This window comes from Dermacentor andersoni, chromosome 1 (assembly GCF_023375885.2).
Source record: "Dermacentor andersoni chromosome 1, qqDerAnde1_hic_scaffold, whole genome shotgun sequence".
Lineage (NCBI taxonomy): Eukaryota > Metazoa > Arthropoda > Arachnida > Ixodida > Ixodidae > Dermacentor > Dermacentor andersoni.
The window spans coordinates 101,291,519-101,313,030 of record NC_092814.1 but is presented as its reverse complement, the minus strand read 5'-3'; the positions used below and the strand labels follow the sequence as shown (position 1 = coordinate 101,313,030).

Sequence of the window (21,512 nt, the reverse complement as noted above, 5' to 3'; positions counted from 1 at the left end):
GCCTAGCAGCACTTGTAGTTTTGCAGCACTGGGCCGAAACAAGTCGGCAGGAGCTATGGCAAGCCAGCACTTCCCAATCTCATCATCTTTCACCAGCACCATGCCCAGTGCCTTCAGTACAATATACACCAGGGGAGAGAGAGATGGCTTGTGCCTCCAACTCAAAAAATAGTTGGTGTGCCACTATGCATTAAACTTCATTAGTTGACATTCATGTAAAAACATAAATTGCGTTCTCCCACATGCCAGGTAGTCCATTTCTGCCTCCTCCCGACATAACTTGCGTGTGTGCCACACGGACAAGTCATTAACGCTGGGCAATGTCTCGCCATGAGGCTAGATATAGTAGACTACACTGAACCGGTTTGCGAACTTATATACTTTTCTTTTTCCCCGTAGGAACCAGAACTGAACCAGAAAGAAATCGGAGCGTGTTGAACCTGAACCAAACCGGCATTCTTTTTTCGGTTTTACACCCTGCTTTGATTGCCAGTAAACGCCTGTTACTTTGAATGCACATCGTTATGAGCGTAAACGAGTATGTGCGAGTGTGAGCAGAAGAGAGTGTGAGTGCATGGCAGTGCAGGCTTGTAGACGTGACTGTGAATGCAACTTTGAAACAAGCTATGATATTGCTCTGCATCAGTAATCCTTTTAGTGAGCTGGTAATTCACGGGTAATAAGCCTGCGAATTCCAAGTCGAATGAGTAAGTTGGCGATACCATTAGATTTAATGTCGGATCCCACGATTCCATTAGTATGATTGTGTCTGTAATTGTGGGAATCCAAGAGAGCCTGAGTGAGTGCAAGTCTGTCAGTCTTTGGTGAGTATGAGTGAACCTGGTTTAATCTGATCTTGGTGAGTAACTTTGAGTGAGCCTGGCTGAGGAGAATATTGGTGAGTCTGAGTGAGCACAGCTGAGTATAATTCTCATGAGTCCGAGTCCGAGTGAGCCCGGCTGAGTAGAATATTGGCAAGTCTGAGTGAGCCTGGCTGAGTATAACTCAGATGAGTCAGAGTCTGAGTGAGCCAGGCTGAATAGAATTCTGGTGAGTCTTAGTCCGAGTGAGCCTGGCCGAGTAGACTTTTGGTCAGTCTAAGTCCAAGTGAGCCCAGCTGAGTAGAATATTAGCTAGTCTTAGTCCGAGTGAGCCTTGCTGAGTAGAATTCTGGCGAGTCCGAGTCCGAGTAAGCCAGTCTGAAAGAAATTTTGCTGAGTGAGTCTGAGTGCACCTGGCTGAGTAGAATTTTGGTGAGTCTGAGTCCGGATGATTACTAAGCACAAAATACATCCCTGTAATTGGAAAGGTGTCAACAAACCAACTGTTTGATGGGCAAGGGCAATGTTCTTGTTTTTTATCATGCAAAACTACTAAATAGTGAACATATAAAGGATTAAACAACTGCACCCTCTGCCGTTTCCCAAGGCAAAACAATTATGATGAACACATGAAAATAAAAGAAACAATTTATTGTTACTTAATTCAACAGACCACACTAACATGCACACAATGTAACGATGCGCTGCTGACATGCTATTCGTTCACAAATAGTAAGCACTTCAGCATGCCTTTTTTTACTTTGTGATGACACGCTCCTCCACATGAAAAAATTTAACTCTGTACATTCTATCAAACAAAAACCCATGACCCAGAAAATGGTCACCACTGGGCATATTTTAAATCTTGCCAGCCTAACACACAAAGAAAGTGGAGTAAGGACAATGAACAGCACCAAAAATGAAAGTGACAAAGTCAAGAACTAGCAGATTGTTGTTTCTGGTCTTTATCTGGGGAGGATGGCTTGCTCGACTTAGTGTCCTCATCAGGTCCTTTGTTCCATGACTCAAGGCCCTTAGGTAACGTGGTATCTTCTTCAAAAGAGCCAGTGCCTTCAACAAATTCCTCATACGTTGACTTTTCTGGGAAGGGTCTTTTGCCTAGCAATTCAATCATGTCATCTCTGCTCAAGATTTCCTTCTCTAGAAGACGCTTTGCAATCTGCAAAGAGAGAGTGTAAGCAGTTCAGCTGTAGCATCCACTCCAACAAGCTTGACAAGTACATACAATACTTGTTGTGACAGGGGGTTTCACTTACAAGAATAACCACATAGCTGGACCAATAAAAATAATAAACAGTCAATTAGTTTTCAACAGAAAGGTTATAAAAAGGGGCAATGTGATGGATGCAATTCACAGAAGCAGTCAAATTCTTGAGGTAACAAAACTGAATGAGGCCAGTTTGTGATGTAAGAAATTACGACAACCAATTTTTATGGGACCTTTTTTTTTATTGCAAGAGAAAGCTTACAGGTCGAAGTGACCAATCCTGCAATGGTAATGCGGAAAACCTTGTGAGAATTTTTATAAAGATTTTTCCATCTGTCGTCGCCATTGTGTTTATGCAGTATGGCCGGAAACAGTAAAAGGTGAGCATGCTAGCGATTTTACACCGGCACTGATGGGAAGCAGACAAGTGCAGCACTAGCTATAAGAAATAAATCTTTTTGTTTATAAAGCTAATGCTCATGCGGTTCGCACTTGGTGAACTTGAGTTATTTCTGCAATAGTACATAATAGCTATGTGCTTTCGTGCTTTCCTGTGCAACTGCTTTGGTCATATACCAGTCAAGCCAAGCATTGGCATAGCCAGGAAGGGGTTTGGGGAGTGGAAACCCCCTCCACTCGAAATTTTATGACGAACCCAACGCCCCCCCCCACCTCCCTCCCTTCTTTTTCAGGGAACAGAAAGTTTCAAGAGGTGGGCTCAGAAAGAGCAACATGGATGGAAGGGAAAGCTTGAATATGAAAGCTAATCAAGGGCTAGTGGAGGTCCGAAGGGGGATGTGTCATGGGGGCGATCTCCTCTCCCATGCACATGGACAAAACGACTTCGCTGTCACACCAAAAACAAGTAGGCAAAAGGTGCGTCTGCATCAGATCACGTTTGATTGGGGGGAAAAGCAACCACATTTGTGCTCGTTAGAAGAAAGGATTTTGCTGGCCGCACTGGCGATGGCTGCCACGATTGGCAATTGGCCAGAAGAAAGGACGATTATTACCCAAAGTAAACTGGTGACTACGCTACTAAAACTAAGCCCTTTTTAGTAGGAGTGTGGTGAATACCAAATAGTATTGACATTGGAATTTTGCAAACATGCACTTGAACCGTTTAAGGAAGAGACATAAAAACACCTGAAGTAAAGTTTATCAGTCATCGAAATGTGCAAAGTACACTGAGAACAAGATAACAGAAGCAAAAGAAAAAAATTTATTGCAGAAGCTTTTGAGGCAATAGGTTTGTTGCCTGTGGGCAACACCAGGCAGAAAACTTGAAGCGAGCTTCACCCCAAGCCATCTATGGCTTCCTGTGAAACTTGTACAGACAGTTCTTGTCAGATGTGAAACAGAGGTGTACAATGCATTTCTGCTACATCACCTCTGTGATACCACTGCAACCAAAGATTTTGAATTGGCCTTTCTCCTCTGACCATGTTTTCAAAAGAAAGCAAGTCGTGTGCCAAACTTCTTCCTTACGGAAATGCCTGTGTACCGTGCATTGGGTGCACACCTGAGGAGGCCAAAATTAATCCGGAGTCCTCCACTAAAGCGTGCCTGATAAGCATATCATGGTTTTGGCATCTAAAACATAAGAAATTATTTGAAAATTCTTTCTTCTTCCTAATCTTCTGCTCCTGCTCTAATCCAACAAATGACACTTTCTGTCTATTACAGTCAAACCTACTTATAACAATATTCAAGCACCATGAAAATTCCATTGTTATAACTGTTCATTGTTATAACCGGGTCGTATGAAAAAACGTTAAAATAGGGGGATGGCAGAGCTGTTGTGAGAAAATTATAATGGCGGGGAGGCCAGTGCCCCTCCCTACCACCTTCTTCCATCCGTCTGCTGACTGTGTTCACTCTACTTCCAGTGCGCTCCGATCACATGTAACAAGCCACGGCTGTCGGGATTCAAGAATGGCACTACTATAACAACTGCAAAGAGGGGTCACGGACAGCAAGTGAAATGCGAGCTCCACCGAGGCATCGCTTTAGTGGCCCCAAAAGGGGTCTTTTAAAAAATGGGAGAAGGTTGCCGCGGCAGCCTGTCAGCTTGAGAAATCCAGAAGAAACACTGGGGTGAGATCGCCACAAAAATCTCACCACGTACTTCTCACTCGCTTGCACGAGCAAAGCCCCATGTCCGTCAGGCTTGCTTTTTTATGAGAAGCTTTCCAACATCCTCCTAGGCATCCCTTGCTCCACTTAGTGCAGCGGAAGGTCCCTCACTAAAACAAAGCCCCGGAGGGACTGAAGCAGGGCACCCTGTGAGGACAACATTAAGACAGCCTTCCCTACCCTGTCATCGCTGCCGTCAGGCAAGCATGTTCACAACAATTGCCTCATAGGTTAGAAGCACTTCGTTTGCAAATCTATAGCAGTACGCTTTCTTTTCACCGGCAATGTCATGCATTGCCAATGATCAGCGGGCATATCAGCCATCTTGCATTTCGGCGGCAAGTCAAACGAGGCTGAGAAACCACATGGCCAGAAACGACTTCGATGCAACCAACAAAGATGAGCCCGAGTGACTTTAACCGTTGGCAGAACTGCGCAGAATGAGGGGCCAACGAGCAATCTGGGAGCAGCGCAGCCACACAGTGCAGCACTGTCAGCACAGTTGGTGCAATCCATTCATGATTCGGAGGGTATCACGGTGTAGAGCTATGGGCGCAACCCATTCCTGTTTGGAGGGGTGGAAGGGCGACAGGAGAGAGGCGCACAAGGCTGGTGATGCAGAGAAGGCTGGAAAATGAGCGCACGGTGACCAATGGGTTGGCGGACAATCATTCAGCAGCTGGAATTTCTTTTTTCTTTTAGAGGATTCTACATTTCATTATCTTTTGGCAGACACCCAGCAGCCAGACTTCCATCATTATAACCGATAATGCGGCATGGGGGCATTGTAGTAAGCAGGTTAGTTCACCATACGAAACACAAAAATTGGCGGTGGAGCAGCCTCTCATTGTTATAACCAATATATTGTTAAAACCGGTATTGTTATAAGTGGGTTCGACTGTATTCAGTGTTGGCTGAAGACATTTAGGCAAGAACTCCGTAGTAAAAACCAAAGCTCACAAGAAAAAAAGATTTTTGTGGTGTGTTGCCTGTACGCAACACTCTTGTCCACAAAGGATTAATGAGCATAAGAGCATCTGTGTGAAGCTTTAAAACTATGACCGGCACACACACTCTATGCACAAAGATCAAGCGCATTATGTAGTTACCACAAAATACTCCGCTAATGACATGTATGGTGATCCGACCTGTCTTGCACACTGCCTGCAAAAAATGCTTACGACATATACTACTTAATACCACACATCAATGCTGTCTCCACACTATGGGGCTCAACATTGATATACCGTATTTATTCAAATATAAGGCGAGGTTTTTTTCTGAGGATACTTTGCCTCAAAGTCACCCCCCGCTTTATATTTGAGGCTGATAGATTCAGTAACTGTTTTAACTCATTCCCTACCATGGGGAACATGGGTGTATATTGTAGGTTACGCCCTTTTTTTTTTTTTTTTCAGAAGGAACTACTGCACTGAATATTTTATGTAATACATAAACAAAAAGCAGTATGAATGCACTTTTCATGTGTCATAATCAGAATGTCATTAAGAAAGATATATACAGTCGCCAACCGATAAATCAGACATCGATAATCCGGACATGCTTGGTAATTCGGACAGCTTCGCGGCACTGCCAATGGCCCCTTAGACTTAATGTGTAAAGACGACCAATATTTCGGACAGCCGCCAGTTCTACACTCGACTATCCGAACTCCGTCCGTGGTTGTGGTGTATGCCAACTCTGCCACCATTATCTTCTCTGGCAACCTCGAAGAGTCATCAAGTATGGCCTCAGAGATATGAGACATAAAGTATGGCCTTCGAGATTACACACCATAGAGTTTCTAAATAAATACCTTAGAGGGAAATGTGGTGCTAGTGCCTATGGGGGCTCTCCTAAGCGTTGCCTCAACCTACATGGAAATGATGGGAAGCACAGGCTTCGGATTGACTTCGGTCTTTAGACTAGTGGAGTTTGCTTGCGGCGCAGTAAACAAAGCTATACTCAAATATTATCGCATAAAATGTAATTTTATTTCTGCAGTATCTTATATAATGCACAACACATTACATAAGCTTTGCATGACTGAGATTGAAGCACGGTTTGCCACCAGAGCACACCAGGGTATGCATTCTTCTGCAATTCTGTTCCCGATTTAGCGCCAGAGAATAATGATTTATTTATTTTTACAACAGCAATAACAACTGTGCATGTACTTATATAAAAATACTCATGAAGTATTTATTGAAATAAACGTTTGTATTGCGAGAAAGTGTTGCACCTTTGAGAGGAATGCTAAAAGTGTCGTCTGCTATGACGCCTGCTCGCTGCAAATGCGAGACTTTTCTCGTAGACGACGGGCACTTGCGAACTCTCTCGCTCTTTCGAAAGGCTGCGTCGGCTGTCACGATTGCTGAAAGTCTTCAAATACTTTTAAAGATCTGCTGCACTGCTAGCAGGGATGCTTGAGGCCTCCTACAAGTATGCTTAATTTTATTTTATGTTGACGTACTGCTTCCAAAGTGTTACAGCGTGTCTTTGCACTAACCCATTTTGCAACACTAGACTACAGCCACGAAGCAGCAACCTTTCCTACCACAAGTAAGTTCGTGTTTCAAAGTCCTAAAACACATATTTCAATGAGCACATAAACAAGCAATGAGTAATGAAGCCCTCAATAAAATTTGATTGTCAAGCCCCTGGAAGTACAACTGTCTGTGTCTTGTATCAGTAGTGCCTTCCTTTTGCTCTTCTGAAGTTTCATGAAGTATGTAACGCTACAGCGCCAACCTAACACACTTAGAAAACCAAGGCCAAAACGGTCAAAACACGTTCTTTCAACGTTTACGATGCTCTCGCTTTCTCGCCATAGCTTCGACACTACACCACGACACAAACACCGGCCCAGCCGCTGGCCCAAAGTGCTATCGCCACTTCGAGCAACAGAACAAAGGCAGAGAGCTTTGCGTCGCACTTTCCTACTGGGGGTTATAGCAATTGCGCTTGGAGCGAAACCAAAACTGCCAAAAAATACCTGCAGACTAGTTCGCCAGTCAACAAAATACCAATTCGTAGCCTGTACTTCCCATCATTCTCATGATGGTTGAATGATCGCAGCGCCAGATTTCCCTCTAGTTATAGTAATATGAAACTCTGTTACACGTTAAATGGTAATCCCTGAAGCCTTGCCTTGGTCGCAGCACTGTGGCTCAGAGATTTAACTGCCAATGCCCATCTTGGAAGCTTTGCCTGAATTATGAGGTTGCATCAAAATCGTGATCATCACATTACGCATTCCGGCATGACCGCACATGGTCAGCTCTTGTTTGTTGAATTTGCCTTCAGGACAGCATTCCGCCAATCTGTGCTTGTTTGTTTAGTATGCATTTCAGACAGCGTTCTAGTGCCTCCAAGAAGTCTTTGTCGTGAAGTTATCGACAGTCCGTGCCAAATGGCACCAATGGTGCCCTCGCAGTCTGAACAAGCTCGGCTCCGCAACTGAAGAGCCTGAACTGCCGCCTAGCCCAACAAGCTCAAATGCGGACATCATTGATGACCTGCTAGGCTGCGGTGTGCTGATTCCTGCCACCGTTAGATTTGAAGACATTGCAGACATCAACAGCGTGGTTTCGTCATGTGCCGAACTGAACGATGACGAAACAATTGAGCAAGTTCTCCCACCGCCAAACTGCGACTTTAACACGGACAATAGTGACGTGCCATGTGCTCCGGAGCCTTCATATGCAGATCTGACTGGAGCCTTCGCAGTCCTTGCATCGGCGTTCAGAGACAACATAAAATTGGCAGAAATACAGGTGAACTTGGTTGCACGTAAGCGGAAGTACGTGTAGCAATGAATCGACCACTTCTTCCTTGCGCAGGAGCCTTCAAATGTAAATGAAATTATATTTTTTGGATACATTCACTATTTCGGACATTCAATAGTTAGGACTCATTTACGTTCCCTGTGGGCTCTGGATTATTGGTCACCGACTGTAATGCCAGAATCAAGATTGTGGGATAAAATTCAACAAAGCTTGTGAAAACACGCTTGTATCTACTAAGAAAAAATGTAACAAAAATTATGAGATATACAAAATGTATTGCCGTCTAATAGGCACTATCTCCGAAAAAAATCAAAATTTTTCATTGAACAGATCTTCCACTATAAAAATTTAACTGCAAGCACTACAGTAGAGTGTGCCATGTGGTAAAGCATTTCCTCTATGCAAAACATAGCGGAACATTGTATGTCTTGCAATAAACTCTTGTTTTCTGCTCAGTTTTCCTGTTGTTGAGGCATTTCTTGCAGTTTCTATAGGTCTCCATCTTAGCAGGCTCTCAAGCACTTCAAACAACAGCGAAGACGGGCCGATGCCAACAGCCAAAATAACCGGGCTGGTTTGCGTAGTCGTCTCTCTCAGAGTCAAAGTCCGACGAAAAGGCAGCATCCTCAGACTCAACGCTGCTTGATCCATTCATAAAATCAGTCGCAGACGCTGCGAAATCACAAGATCTGTCGATATTTCTAAGCGCTCGCGCACCACTTCCGGAGGCGCCCATTTTTGCTTTCCACTGCGACAACTGCGAAACTTTGGAGCGTGTTCAAAATCACCGCCAAGCGGGGAAAATGCTAACGGCTTAGGAAACAAAAATATAGTTCTTCTCCTTCACATCCGGTGATGCAGTGTGTCTATGAGTGATGCAGAAGGTCTTGAAAGCAGCATTTTGAACCATCGATAGCAGGCTAACGATGCCCAATGGGCGCGGTAGGGAAAGAGTTACCGTATTTACATGATTGTAACCCACCGTATCGCGTGTGACAGGGGAAAATAAAAAGAGAGCATACCCAAGGGCGCATTCCATAGAAAATTTATTAGCAGCTGGCATGGTCACTGAACTACTCGTCTTCACTAGTGCTGCCATCGTCCTCGCTAGTGCTGCCATCGTCATCGCTGCTACGGTCCCACAGCGCGTCGTCGCCCAGCGAAATTCCACATTTGGCAAACAACCGCACCATAACATCTTGTAACAGCAGCCCACGCCGAATGCACCCAACCACACACAGCCGTCAAGGAGCCTTTTTTGACAGGTCCAGTTGGCGTAAGTTTGTGGTCTGCCGCCAGCCACTCATTGTACTCGCGACAGAGCAGGTCCTTAAGTGGCGAAGATCCGGGCTTGTTTCATGACAATGTCCACTGGCAGGGACCAATCACATATATCAGCGACGTATGCCGCAAGCTTGGCCTACACCTCCGGAAGGCGTCCTGACTTCGGCCTGTGGAAAATTCTTCACTTGCCGTCACAGGTGAAAGTTTTGTTTCGCTGCAGTCGCCACTCTCGCACCACCCGTTCAGAAACATCGAACTTGCAGCCCGCAGCGCAGCGATTTGTTTCTTCGGCATAAAGGATGGCAGCCCTCTTTAACGCTGCTGTGAACGAGCGCCGAATGTTTAGGAGGCCTGGAGCACACATGACCGCTGAGGAAGCATGGAAGTAGCACATAGCCAGCAGTAGAGTCGAACGCGTCAAACTAAGAGCTACAGGGAAAGAGAAACGTGAACGGTGTCTGCTCTTCCATGAACTATCGATACTCCCTACAAGTGCCGCCGTTCTGGGGGTGCCGCCGTGAATGGAACAGCGGCACTTCCATCAACTATCGACAGCCCCCCAATGAGTGTTGTGCGCTGCAAAACTCTAAAAAATTTTGACAAACCCTTTTGGAAAGCGAACAAACGCATGGGATAGCAAAAACTACGGGTAGGGCCATAGAGCAAACATAAAATTGTAACTACGTTGTAGCTCCCCTGATATCTCGTTGGTCTCGCTTTTTTGGCGGTGCCATGTTTCGGTTTCAATTGTAAGTCGACCCCCCCCCCCCCCCCCTTCAGATTTTCACATTAAAAAAAAAATAGGTAGACTTACAATCATGTAAATACGGTAATATGGCGGCAGCAGCGCCACATTTCCGGCAATCCGGATTTTAAATGGTACCACAAATTGTAACAATTTGGCGGGTGAGGCAGTAACATATTTTTGCACATATAACCTGCAGCAAGAATTAGAAAAAATGTAACCTTAAAGACAGAGTACGAGTTATATGCAAATTTTTCTTTGAGGTGTGGCTTCATGGCATGGCGGCGCACACTTCCATAAAGTCGCACCTGAAGCGAAAGTTCTCGCCAATCCAGTTTCTTTATCTTCTAGTAGGGAACCCAACCCTCTCCACGCCTCCACATGTTGAAGCTCCCTACCCTCCTATTTCATGGTGGCCATTTTGCATTTTGCTTGTGTTAGTAATTAAGTATTTCAGGCAATCCCCACCAAGCGTGAATAATCCATCGGCTACTTTATATCACCTTATATTAGGGTGCATACTTAAGTTCTTATTTTGGGGTCCCCCAACAGGCACCCTCATCTTTTAATCATGACCGCCTTATAATCAAACAAATGTGGTACTCCATACTCAAAAAGCCAAGCCAAACATCACCAACAGAGCTGCCTGAGCTTCTCAACTCTCAAGGATGAAGGCCTACCTTCTCGATGTCTGCTTTATGCTCCAGCAGCAATGCCATAGTACGGTCATAGGCCTTCTGCACCATCTTGCGCACCTCAGAGTCAATCATCTGTGCTGTTTCTTCACTGTATGGCTTGTCCAGCACCATGTCACCAGGTTGAGGCATGTCAAAGCTCAGGTTGCCCACTTTTTCATTCATTCCAAATTGTACCACCTGCAAAAAAAAAAAAAAAGTCATCACAATGAATAGGACTCAATGAACAAGACAGCATAACAAAAGGAGATGTCATAAGAATTCATCACAAGGAATAGGACTCAATAAACAAGATAGCACAACAAAATGAAATGCAATGAAGTTGAATAAGTAAACCTAAAAATAAAGCATACAGGCTGGTACAGTAGACTTCAGTTAATTAGATTTTAAGGTTAATTCAATCCCAACCGAAGGTCCTGGCTGTTGCCCATACATTTCTAGGAGACCAAACGTTCGTTATTTCAATTCTGAAGTTAGTCTTTACCAGATAATCCGAACTTGGCTGTTCATCATGCACGTACGTGGCCTGACCCTTATAGTGACAGCAGTGGTGACTTCAATAGCAGCAGCGTCCATCTGAGTGGTGCTTAAGGTACAGTGATTGCATTGAGCACACGTCATCTCCAGTTGAAAATGCCTATTTTTGACCTGGCACAGGAAGATTTTTAAGCAAAAACAGTTGCTCAAAATAAATTATTACAGTATTTACCTAATTCTAATGCGTGCCCTTTTTTTTCCAAAGGAATTCCTCTGGAAACTGCTTGGGCAGTGCAATTCGATACGAAACCAAAACCTTATTCACAACAGCCTATTGTCAGAGTTGGTCAAGTCAGCGCGATAATCTGATGACTTGACTAGCTCGCCATTATCACAAGATGGCGACAATGGATAGCGACAGAAAAATCTTGTATGGCACGACCATGAGGATGCGACGCTTTCAGTCTTATTACAAAAGCACAATTTAACTACAATTATTTTACACGTTAAAGGGCCCCTCACCAGGTCTGACCATTTTGAGCTGACAAGCGCAGAGCATACATTGCGCGATGACAATTGTGTCTGCAAAGTTAAAAAAAAAATTAAATTATGGGGTTTTACGTGCCAAAACCACTTTCTGATTATGAGGCACGCCGTAGTGGAAGACTCCGGAAATTTCGACCACCTGGGGCTCTTTAACGGGCACCTAAATCTAAGCACACGGGTGTTGTCGCATTTCGCCCCCATCGAAATGCGGCCACGGTGGCCGGGATTCGATCCCGCGACCTCGTGCTCAGCAGCCCAACACCATAGCCACTGAGCAACCACGGCGGGTTGTCTGCAAAGTATTACATCGCTACGCGCTGCGGAAAGATCTGAAATTTCAATCCGAACGCCATTTCCCTCTACACTCGCGGCCGCCGTGCTCCAAGCCAGACGGTGACGTAATCATGTCCGCAGTGCAACGTCGGTCGTGGTGACACGTGACTTAAAGAATTATTCAGGACATCTGTTATCTGTGCAATCTGTTGCTTGAATTCACAAATTGAAGTTTAGAGAAATAATGACACACATAAACGGAATGTCCGCGTGTTTTTCGTTTTACCTCGCACCGAAGCAAGAGAGATGTACTTCCGCTTCGTCTGTTTGTTCCCACGGTCGTGCGGTCACGTGCGCAGGTACCGAAACTATGCCATTTTCTACTCTCTCTCTCTCTCTCTCTCTCTCTCTCTCTCTCTCTCTCTCTCTCTCTCTCTCTCTGTGTGTGTGTGTGTGTGTGTGTGTGTGTGTGTGTGTGTTTGTGTGTGTGTGTGTGTGTGTGTGTGTGTGTGTGTGTGTGTGTGTGTGTGTGTGTGTGTGTGTGTGTGTGCGTGTGCGTGCGTGCGTGCGTGCGTGCGTGTGTGTGTGTGTGTTTTTTTATGGTGTTTAACGTGCCAAAACCACTTTCTGATTATGAGGCACGCCGTAGTGGAGGACTCCGGAAATATTGACCACCTGGGGTTCTTTAATGTGCACCTAAATCTAAGTACATGAGTGTTTTCGCATTTCACCCCCATCGAAATGCGGCCGCCATGACTGTGTTCCAGTGCGTGATCACGCTCTGCGATCCGCTATTTCCGCCTCAGTATTCATGTAGGACTGAATTATACCGCTAGTCATGCTTCCTTGTGCACAGCGCGCAAAATCGTGCGCTGCGCGAACGAGACAACAGCTCGCGCATGACGCCGTCGACAGAAATGCATAGCGCCGAAAAAAGAAAAAAAACGAGGAGCAAAAAAAAATAAAAGAAGGCGGGGCCTGTGACGTATGTGTCGCGCGATCCTCGAGGTCCGGTATGGGAGAACGCAGAGAAGGAATTTCGCTTGCATAGGCTAGATGGGGCGAGTGGAGAGAGCGTCTTGCTTGGCAGTGGAGCCCACCTGCTGAAATCATGGGTTTGCGGCACTGAAATATTTCTATCTCTGCTATTAATGAACAGACTCGAAAAATTTTTGCGGCAGGACACTTAACAACTTCCAGAGCACAACCAAAATTTGCTATAAGGCCTGGTGAGGGGCCCTTTAAGCTAGTGGCAACAAGTCGCATCACGTTTTTCGAGTTATGGAGAATTATGGGCGTCACAGGACAAACTAACAAAGTGGTTAATCTAGGCATGGGACACCATATTGTTTGCAATTGTAGTGTAGTATAGCATATATGCAGAATATCAAACGTGCTATGGACCGTACGAAGGAAGACATGTTGGGGCTCTTCAAAGAAAGCGATAAAAGTGGTGTCTGAGAGTGATGACAACGTACATTAAGTAAATAACTTTTCTTTCTGTGAAGGATAAGCTTGGTGGTTTAGTCTTTTTCTTGTTGCCAGAATTGGAGGCAACTACATCTTTCTTGCTAAAAAAATCAGGTGCACGTTAGATTTCAGTTTTGTTTAGCAGCTTCAATGTCCCTTTTATGTTAGTCTTCTACTTCGAACCCGTAAAAGATGGGTGTGCATTCAATTCGGAGATGTGTTAGAATCAGGGTAAATGCTTCTAACTGAATCACTAGTGTATTTTGGTGTTTTTTCAGCCTCTCGTTTAATCCAACCCATTTCGCCAGTGCTGTCATGATCAATAATAATAATATTTGGGGTTTTACGTGCCAAAACCACTTTCTGATTATAGGCACGCCGTAGTGGAGGACTCCGGAAATTTTGACCACCTGGGGTTCTTTAACGTGCACCTAAATCTAAGCACACGGGTGTTTTCGCATTTCGCCCCCATCGAAATGCGGCCGCCGTGGCCGGGATTCGATCCCGCGACCTCGTGCTCAGCAGCCCAACACCATAGCCACTGAGCAACCACGGCGGGTAGTGCTGTCATGATCGAATTAATAGAATTATGTGGGCTGCCATGAGAACAAGAATTTCAACTGTTCATAAATGTAGCAAAGCTAAAACTCGCAATAAGAAAATCAATATAGAAAACAAAAAATCAACAGCGAAAAAATTAACTTTCATGAGAATTTTGATGCTGCGAAATGAGACAGAGCAGACAGGGAATGTGCTGAAAAATGAAAACTGACTTAAAATTCTGTTAGCCTAGTTTGGTAAGCCTTGCTTGAGGCTATTGAGAGCCACATTGCTGACAGCACAAAGTACATCCCATGCGCCGATCACTGATGGTAGCACTTCCACGGGGCAGTATTCTCGATTACTACTGGGGATACAATCACTTTCTCAAAATTTTTCTAAAGTGATCGATTTTCTAAAGTGACCAAGAATATGGGCACCTTGAGGCAAATCTCCATCTGGTGTTGCCAAATCCTCATTTCAGGCCTGCTCGGCAGTACTGAAACCAGTATGCTTGAATCAGGAGACATATTTTTGGATGACCACCTTCAGTTCTCAATCACAGGCAAAGGAGTGGCAGCTCATGCAGAGACCACAATTTAGTACTATAAACAAGTCCACATTGGTGGGACATTGACTTCCTCGTTTTCACTGCCCACCACCGGTCAACTTCAACCACGCAGGAAGGAAAGAATTAGGAGGGAGCATTGCACAACCCGACAGAAGCCAAATGAGTCAGCCCAACACGTGATCAACACGTCAGAGCGTGCAGTAGGTTTTAGTGCTCCGCTCTGCAGGAAGAGCCACGGCAGAGCAGCAGAAGTGCGCATCGATTAAAAACTACCGTGAACCAAACATTGTCGGTCGTCTTATGCTCCGTCTCGGAGGTCACATGCTGGATCGACATTTCAAGGGGAAAAGCAAAGGGAATGGTTTCACAGAAGGTTGGCTTGCTAAAGCTGGCTGCTTGACATAGTGCTCCCTCCTAGTTTATTTCCTACGAAATAAACTGGGAGTGGCAATGCCAGAGAACCCCTATGGCCGTGCAATAAAAAGGGACACTAAAGGCTAATACTAAGTCGACATGGACTGTTTAAATACCATTCCAGAAACCTTGCAACATTTGTTTCATGCCAAGAAAAGACTTAGTTTACGAGAGTTGCATCTGAAGGGTCCGAATACCTTTTGCAAAATTCAAATCTCCTGCCACTCAACCGGGGAGTGGTGACGTTGCATACGCCATCACCACCCTTTGCTGCAGTGCCCGATAGACGGCTGTACCGAGCCAAGACAGATAAAGTCAGAGCGGCGGATTCGCCGCTGCAGCTGCTTTTTGGCCAAGTGGCGTAGACCGTTCGCACATCCCGCGACATCACGTGGTAGTTGGATTCTCTGCTACGTGCAGCTTGTGCAAGTTTCGCGAGCCAGCAAAACCGGTGCAGCACTACACAATAACTACTGAAATGCAAAAACGCAGGCAGCACTGAGTCGAGAGAAAACGAAACCGTTCGAACGCCCGCATTGTTGTCAAAGGTAATTTCAATTAGTTCTTTTGTCTAAAAATGAAATAGAACTGGACATTTAGCATTTTATTTCGTCTTACAATACAAGGATGTTTTGTGCAAGGAGTGGTTGAGCACTAGTGACAGAATTTAACTGAGGAGTGCTTTCGTCATCGGGCAAATGCTTGATTGTCCCGGGGGAGTCTCTAATCATATCCTGCATTTACCTCAATTTCTCTATTATTAAGGCTCTGTTCTCGATAATATTAACGCCTTAGAGATTCTCAAGCACTAATCCATCACTTTAGCTTGACTTAATATTTGCCTTTAGTGTCCCCTTAAAATGGCCAATTGAAAAACAAGATGGCAGATACACGGTTCCGGTTCCGGTGCTGCAATAGCTTCCGGCACTTTGCTGTTTTTGTAAACAAGAATGGCAGCGGCCATCCTCACTCTTGTTGTGATGTATGAACCTTAGCCAATTGCACAGATCCTGAACAAGCCAATGTGCATCCCAACTTAGGCTGTGTACCACATATTCATCCTAGTGCTCAATGTCAATGCTCAACGGCTTGTGGCGATTTCTGTGCCGGTAACGTGGTCGGGCCTTTACACGTTGAGAAACGCCATGCGAACGAGAGACCGCTCCGAGCTGCTGAACTATGCGACTGGCAGATGTACATCAACTGCTCTCCATGACAGCGCTGTGCATGTCTCGGTTAGCCAGGGGTTAGCCAGGGCTTAAGTGCCAGGATTAGCTCAGTTACAATGTTCCAGAAGCCTGTAGCATAGAGAAAGGATTTTTAGAATGACAGGAAGCTGAGCTAGTTGGTAAGGATTCATAATGCAAAGAAGGGGCAAGGCGTTCAGACACGGACGCAAGAGGAGAGAAGTGGACAACACGAACGCCGCATATCCTGGTTCCTTTCGGAGCCGGCCGGCTAATGTTACACTCGAAGTAGGGCCGTCCACGTTACCGGCACGGCAACTCGCCACACGCAGTTTGCCGTTCGCGGGCCACCGTGAGGTGTTCGCGTTGCCCATTTGTTGTCCACTCTCCTCTTGTGTCCGTGTCTGCACGCCTTACCCCTTCTTTGCATTAAGAAAGGATTTCTACATGCCTGTAGCTCGGTCATACTGGAGGCTATGCTCGGTCACTCGGCTCAGCAGGCTCCGTAATTGGAATTTCATCGCTACTCATCATATGTCACGTTTTTGTGCTACTGTGCTATGACGTCAATATTTTCGTTCCTCCACTGTGATTTCATAACTGCCGCGCTAGCGATGGGTCTCAACCACGAGAAGGAGCTTTTAATGACCTTTTGGAGCTGAATTAAAATTATTTTGAAATGTTTGCAGCGTCCAATACCTCGTTGTGGGTGTCCTCACATACGGAAGCAGCCTACAACAGACTTTTTATAGCCTCAAAATTTGATGTCTCAACCCTTTTAACCCTTTCCCTACTGGGCAATCTTCCAAACATATGTTTATTTTACTGGCCCAGTGTAACATGGGGCAAGATACAGTAAAACCTCGTTAAACCGTACCCGCTTAAACAGTAGTTTCGTTTTAAAAGTAGTAAAGTCAAATCCCCGACTCAGCAGCCATTGAACAAAATGTGTTTTGTATCCGCATAAACCGTACCAGCTTATTGTGCACGCATCGGTTAAAACGTAGCGTTTCCACTTTTCGTCGAGCAAACACGGCAGTGTGTAGTCTTCATCGGGCGGCCCGGCAGAACAACAAGCCTCAGAGATCGAAACAACGGCCTCCAAATGCCGTGTGCATTTGCACGTGAAGCCACATTAACATCAACATCATTTCAACGCCGTACCAGAGAGCGTTGTGGTGTCATGCTAGCGAGGACTCGCGTCATGCCGAAGCTCTGATAAAAAAGATGCCGGGTGCTCAGCATAGAAGAAAAATTTGACATCGTCCATTCTATCGAACGTGACACGAAAAAGTCGGCGCTGGCACGCGACAGGGATCTGCTGTTGACTACGGTGTGTGGCATTTGGAATGCGAAGTTGGTCAGCAGCGCTGCTGCGACCGCGAAGAGATGTCGGCTACGAGGTTCGACTTTTCGCCATCGTTGCCTCTGTTGTTGCCGAAGTGTCGACTAGCGACAGTGATGAGGACGACACGAAAAGCGACAGCACGGGCGATTCAGGCCCGACAGTGGTAGAAGCTGCGCGTTACGTCAGCCTCATAAATGCAATTGTCACGACGAGAACAGGGGTGCGATAGCGTAACTCTATTCCAAACTCCGGCACCCGGCAATGAAAAAGGCGCCCCGGGACTTCTGCCGCACTACTGCGCGCGTGCACAGAGAATACGTAACGCCAATGAGGAATCTGCCATGCGAGTGTTTGCCGAGAAGAGGGCGCTGGCTGAAAAGCTAGCTGAAAAGCTGGCACGCAGCTTCAAGTAAGTTTGAGGCGGCTGTCGTCGTGCTAGGCCGCCATGGCATCAAACGAAAATAACACTTTTGTCGCGCGAAGTGAATAAATACTGCATGTTTTTTCCCCTTTCATCGCATTCTTTCTGAGTTCCGTTTTCGACAGGTAAGCGGGCGATCTCATGCTATTTCGGTTAAACAGTACTACCGTTTAGTATGTACTTCTTCCAAGCTCCGGCCAACTACAGTTTAACAAAGGTTCACTGTATATGACTAAAATGTGCGACAAGAAAGCCAAGAATAAACTTTAACATCCCCTTACTTCAAAAGAAGGCATTGAAGGAATATTTTGAAAAAGTGAACAGCACTTTGGCTTAAAGGGGCCATAAAACACTTCTCTAACTAATCATAAAATGGCCTCACTATTAAAGATCATAACCTTACGAATCTCCTGCCGCAATAATTTTTCAAATCCGTTAAGTATATGCGGAGCTATACATAGCTACTGCACCGATGAGCTGTTTGCTGACTCCTTTCGTCTCCAGTAGCGCGCTGGAAGCTACACAGGCGAGGTGGCAAGAAGGCAAGGCTCCGCCCAAAATTTGAGCTTCTCACTGGCAAGAGAACTCATCACAGCACCCCATGACAGCGACAGCATTCACACTACGCAGCACACCGCTGCTATCTCAAAACGCACACAGCTACACAGAACTGTCATGTGTAGACCAGCAGTGCAAAGATGAAATGCTTTTTCTTTTTTCTTTTTTAGATCACAGACGTATTTTTCATTTACTTACCTCAAAATTAGCAATAACAGTATTACCGAGATTCTTGCAATCACAAAATCAGCCAACAGTTGTTGGTGAGCTTCGCTGCTTGCAATGACGACCTTGCAAAGGCCAAGAGCAAGCAAGCAAGTTTTTTTTCATGAGATTGTAAATTTCCTGCTGTATGCAGTAAAATAATATTTGGCTTACATGCTCACCAGAGCCTCTACAGATCAGCAACGTTTTCTTACTGTGTTCAAAAAGTGTTTCATGGCCTCTTTATAACTACAGTACTTTTGGAAGCTTAACTGATGAGTACCAATACGTGGCCAGTGAACGAGCACCAGTTCTCTGGCCTAACTCTGCCACGCGTTACAATGACCGAGCCACGCGTAACAATGTGCATGTAATATCTGCTCTTGCACCCTTAGGGTACATTAATAAAAAAAACTACCATAAAGCTATAAACACATTAAACTTGCTTCATACAACCACAATGTTCCATTCCACCTAATCACAGTCCTGCAAACCTTAAAATTTAAAAAATACTACAGCCAAAAACACAAACACCCAATACTACAGCCAGACAGCCAAAAACAAGACACAAAATTTGCTGAAATACACAAAAATTTTTTTCCTTTCTCATACAGCTTTTGCACCCTTGTTAGCTAAACATTTTGCATTAAATTCAAACAAAATCTAAAATTATTGGTCTCATTATGGCAATCGTACACAAGCTCTTAAGATGGGAAATTATACAATAAACTCATAAAAGAAGGCAAGTATTTTATCAGGTTTTATGAAACAAAGTGTGATGCAGTACCATCAAAACATTCAGAAATTTAAGTTTCCTACAGACAAAGAATTCAACAAATAAATGATTAGCCAACCTTCCAGATTGACTATACAACCAGTCAATCAAATGCTACTCTCTTGAATATGTGCACGTTCCCAGACTGCACAGTTCTGTTAATCAGGGAAGGCAATTATCTCTGTTGGCCAAGATGCGTGGATTTTGCTTTGTTCCAAAGCTTGAAAATCCAGGGCAGGAAATACATCAAGCTTTAACCATTTACTGCACCTTGTTGCATTTATGCAACATTCCGATGAACGGCATTAAACACAGAAGCAAAGTCCATTTAGAGCTGCCTGTACACATTGTTGCATTTCCGCAACATTCGCCTAAAAAACGAGTCGCCTTGTGCTGCAAGCTGTGCTCATCTTTCGCATTTTCTACCACAACAAACGTGGCGGAGGCTGCGCGCGCCCGCGAGCAGTGATACGGATAAGTTTTGCCAATTGTAAATGTATTTCTCCATATAAAAAAGCCCCCCAAAAATTCTTACGCTAAGCTCCACATCCTCCTGACTCTGTAGATTCAAGAAAACATTGTTATATCGGAATAGTTTGTTCCTGGCGACGGAACGTTGCTATGTTGCGCAAATGCAACAACATGTACATGGTTTATTTTCTTCAGAAAAGTGAAATGGCTCCCAAACGTTTTTATGGCCGAGCAATTCCTCCTGATAGTGAACGCAGCGACCTTTCCAGGAGTGACGACAACCACGAGTGTAAATCCTTTTCTATTCGATATGTCTGCAAAATGCTTTCAGGTCTAATTTTTTTTTTTCAGAAAGATGCTGTGCATCCGCACGCTGCTGCACGTGTCGTCACGGGCACAGCCTTACGTTTGTGCTTCTGGGTTCTAAATTTTTACAATAACGCGAAAACACTGCATTGTTTCCTGGCTGCACGGTAATCTGCACGACGTAGTGCACGAAGTGTGGGAACCACCTGTGGTGCACAAGGAAGTGCAATTGCTTCTTTTTGTCCCACACTATATCATAGGTGCACCAATGATTGTCACGTGCAAATAAACATCTGAATATGAATCGCACTAACTCTATCTTTCACCTTCAACTTCTTTATTTGCACGTTGTTGCAAATATGCAACATACCCTTTTTCTGCAAATTTAAACCACAGAAATTTGCTAAAGTTAGTTTCCATGGAGTACAGGTACTGTTATCCTTCCCTACAACTCCATGAAAGATATTTTGAGGAAACAAAAAAATGTGCAGTAAAGGGTTAAAACAATATTTGGGTTACGTTATTTTCACTGTAGTCTTTCACATGACAAGGAAAATTAGGTTCAAGAACACTGACAAACTGAAGCAAATTGAAATGATGAAAGATTGTAAGCTAATGGCAAGGATCAAACCCATATGATCATGCACAGCACCTTACAGGTGGCTCCCCTTCTTTCTGCATAACAAGGACTGAGCCATGCTGTTAGGCCATATTTACAGAATACCAAATAGGTCTCTTTTAAGAACAGCAGAGGGTAAAACCAGAAGTTGACACAAACACTAAAAATTACTGGCAGCAGCACCTTAAAATTTCAGCATCAGCTACCCCGAACATCACAAGTAGTGGCAATGGCTGGACAAACCTAAGTCGTGATCATCATCAGTCTGGCAATGCCCACTGCAGGGCAAAGGACTTTCCCATACTTCTCCAACTACCCCGGACATGTGCTAATTGTGGCCATGTTGTCCCTGCAAACTTCTTAATCTCATCTGCCCACCTAACTTACTGCCACCCCCTGCTACGCTTTCCTTCTCTTGGAATCCAGTCCGTAACCCTTAATGACCATCGGTTATCTTCCTACTCATTACATGTCCTGCCCATGCCCATTTCTTTTTCTTGATTTCAACTAAGATGTCATTAACTCGCGTTTGTTCCCTCACCCTATCTGCTCTTTTTTTATCCCTTAATGTTACACCCATCATTCTTCTTTCCATAGCTCATTGCGTCGTCCTCAATTTAAGTAGAACCCTTTTC

At 44.8% G+C, this 21,512-nt stretch overlaps 1 protein-coding gene across 2 annotated transcripts in view; it reads right to left on the bottom strand.

Annotated features, from left to right (window-relative positions):
* Positions 1-1,457: 1,457 nt before the first annotated feature.
* The window catches only part of Afg3l2 (AFG3 like matrix AAA peptidase subunit 2), a 138,911-nt gene continuing 118,856 nt past the window's right edge, over positions 1,458-21,512 (bottom strand). For both annotated transcript variants that reach the window (XM_050193342.2, XM_050193343.2), the window contains exons 16-17: positions 10,683-10,877; positions 1,458-2,001 (exon numbers count right to left, since the gene is read on the bottom strand). In XM_050193342.2, coding sequence (XP_050049299.1) covers positions 1,756-2,001; positions 10,683-10,877 — 441 coding nt within the window. In that variant the 3' untranslated portion in view covers positions 1,458-1,755. The remainder of the gene's footprint in view (positions 2,002-10,682; positions 10,878-21,512) is intronic.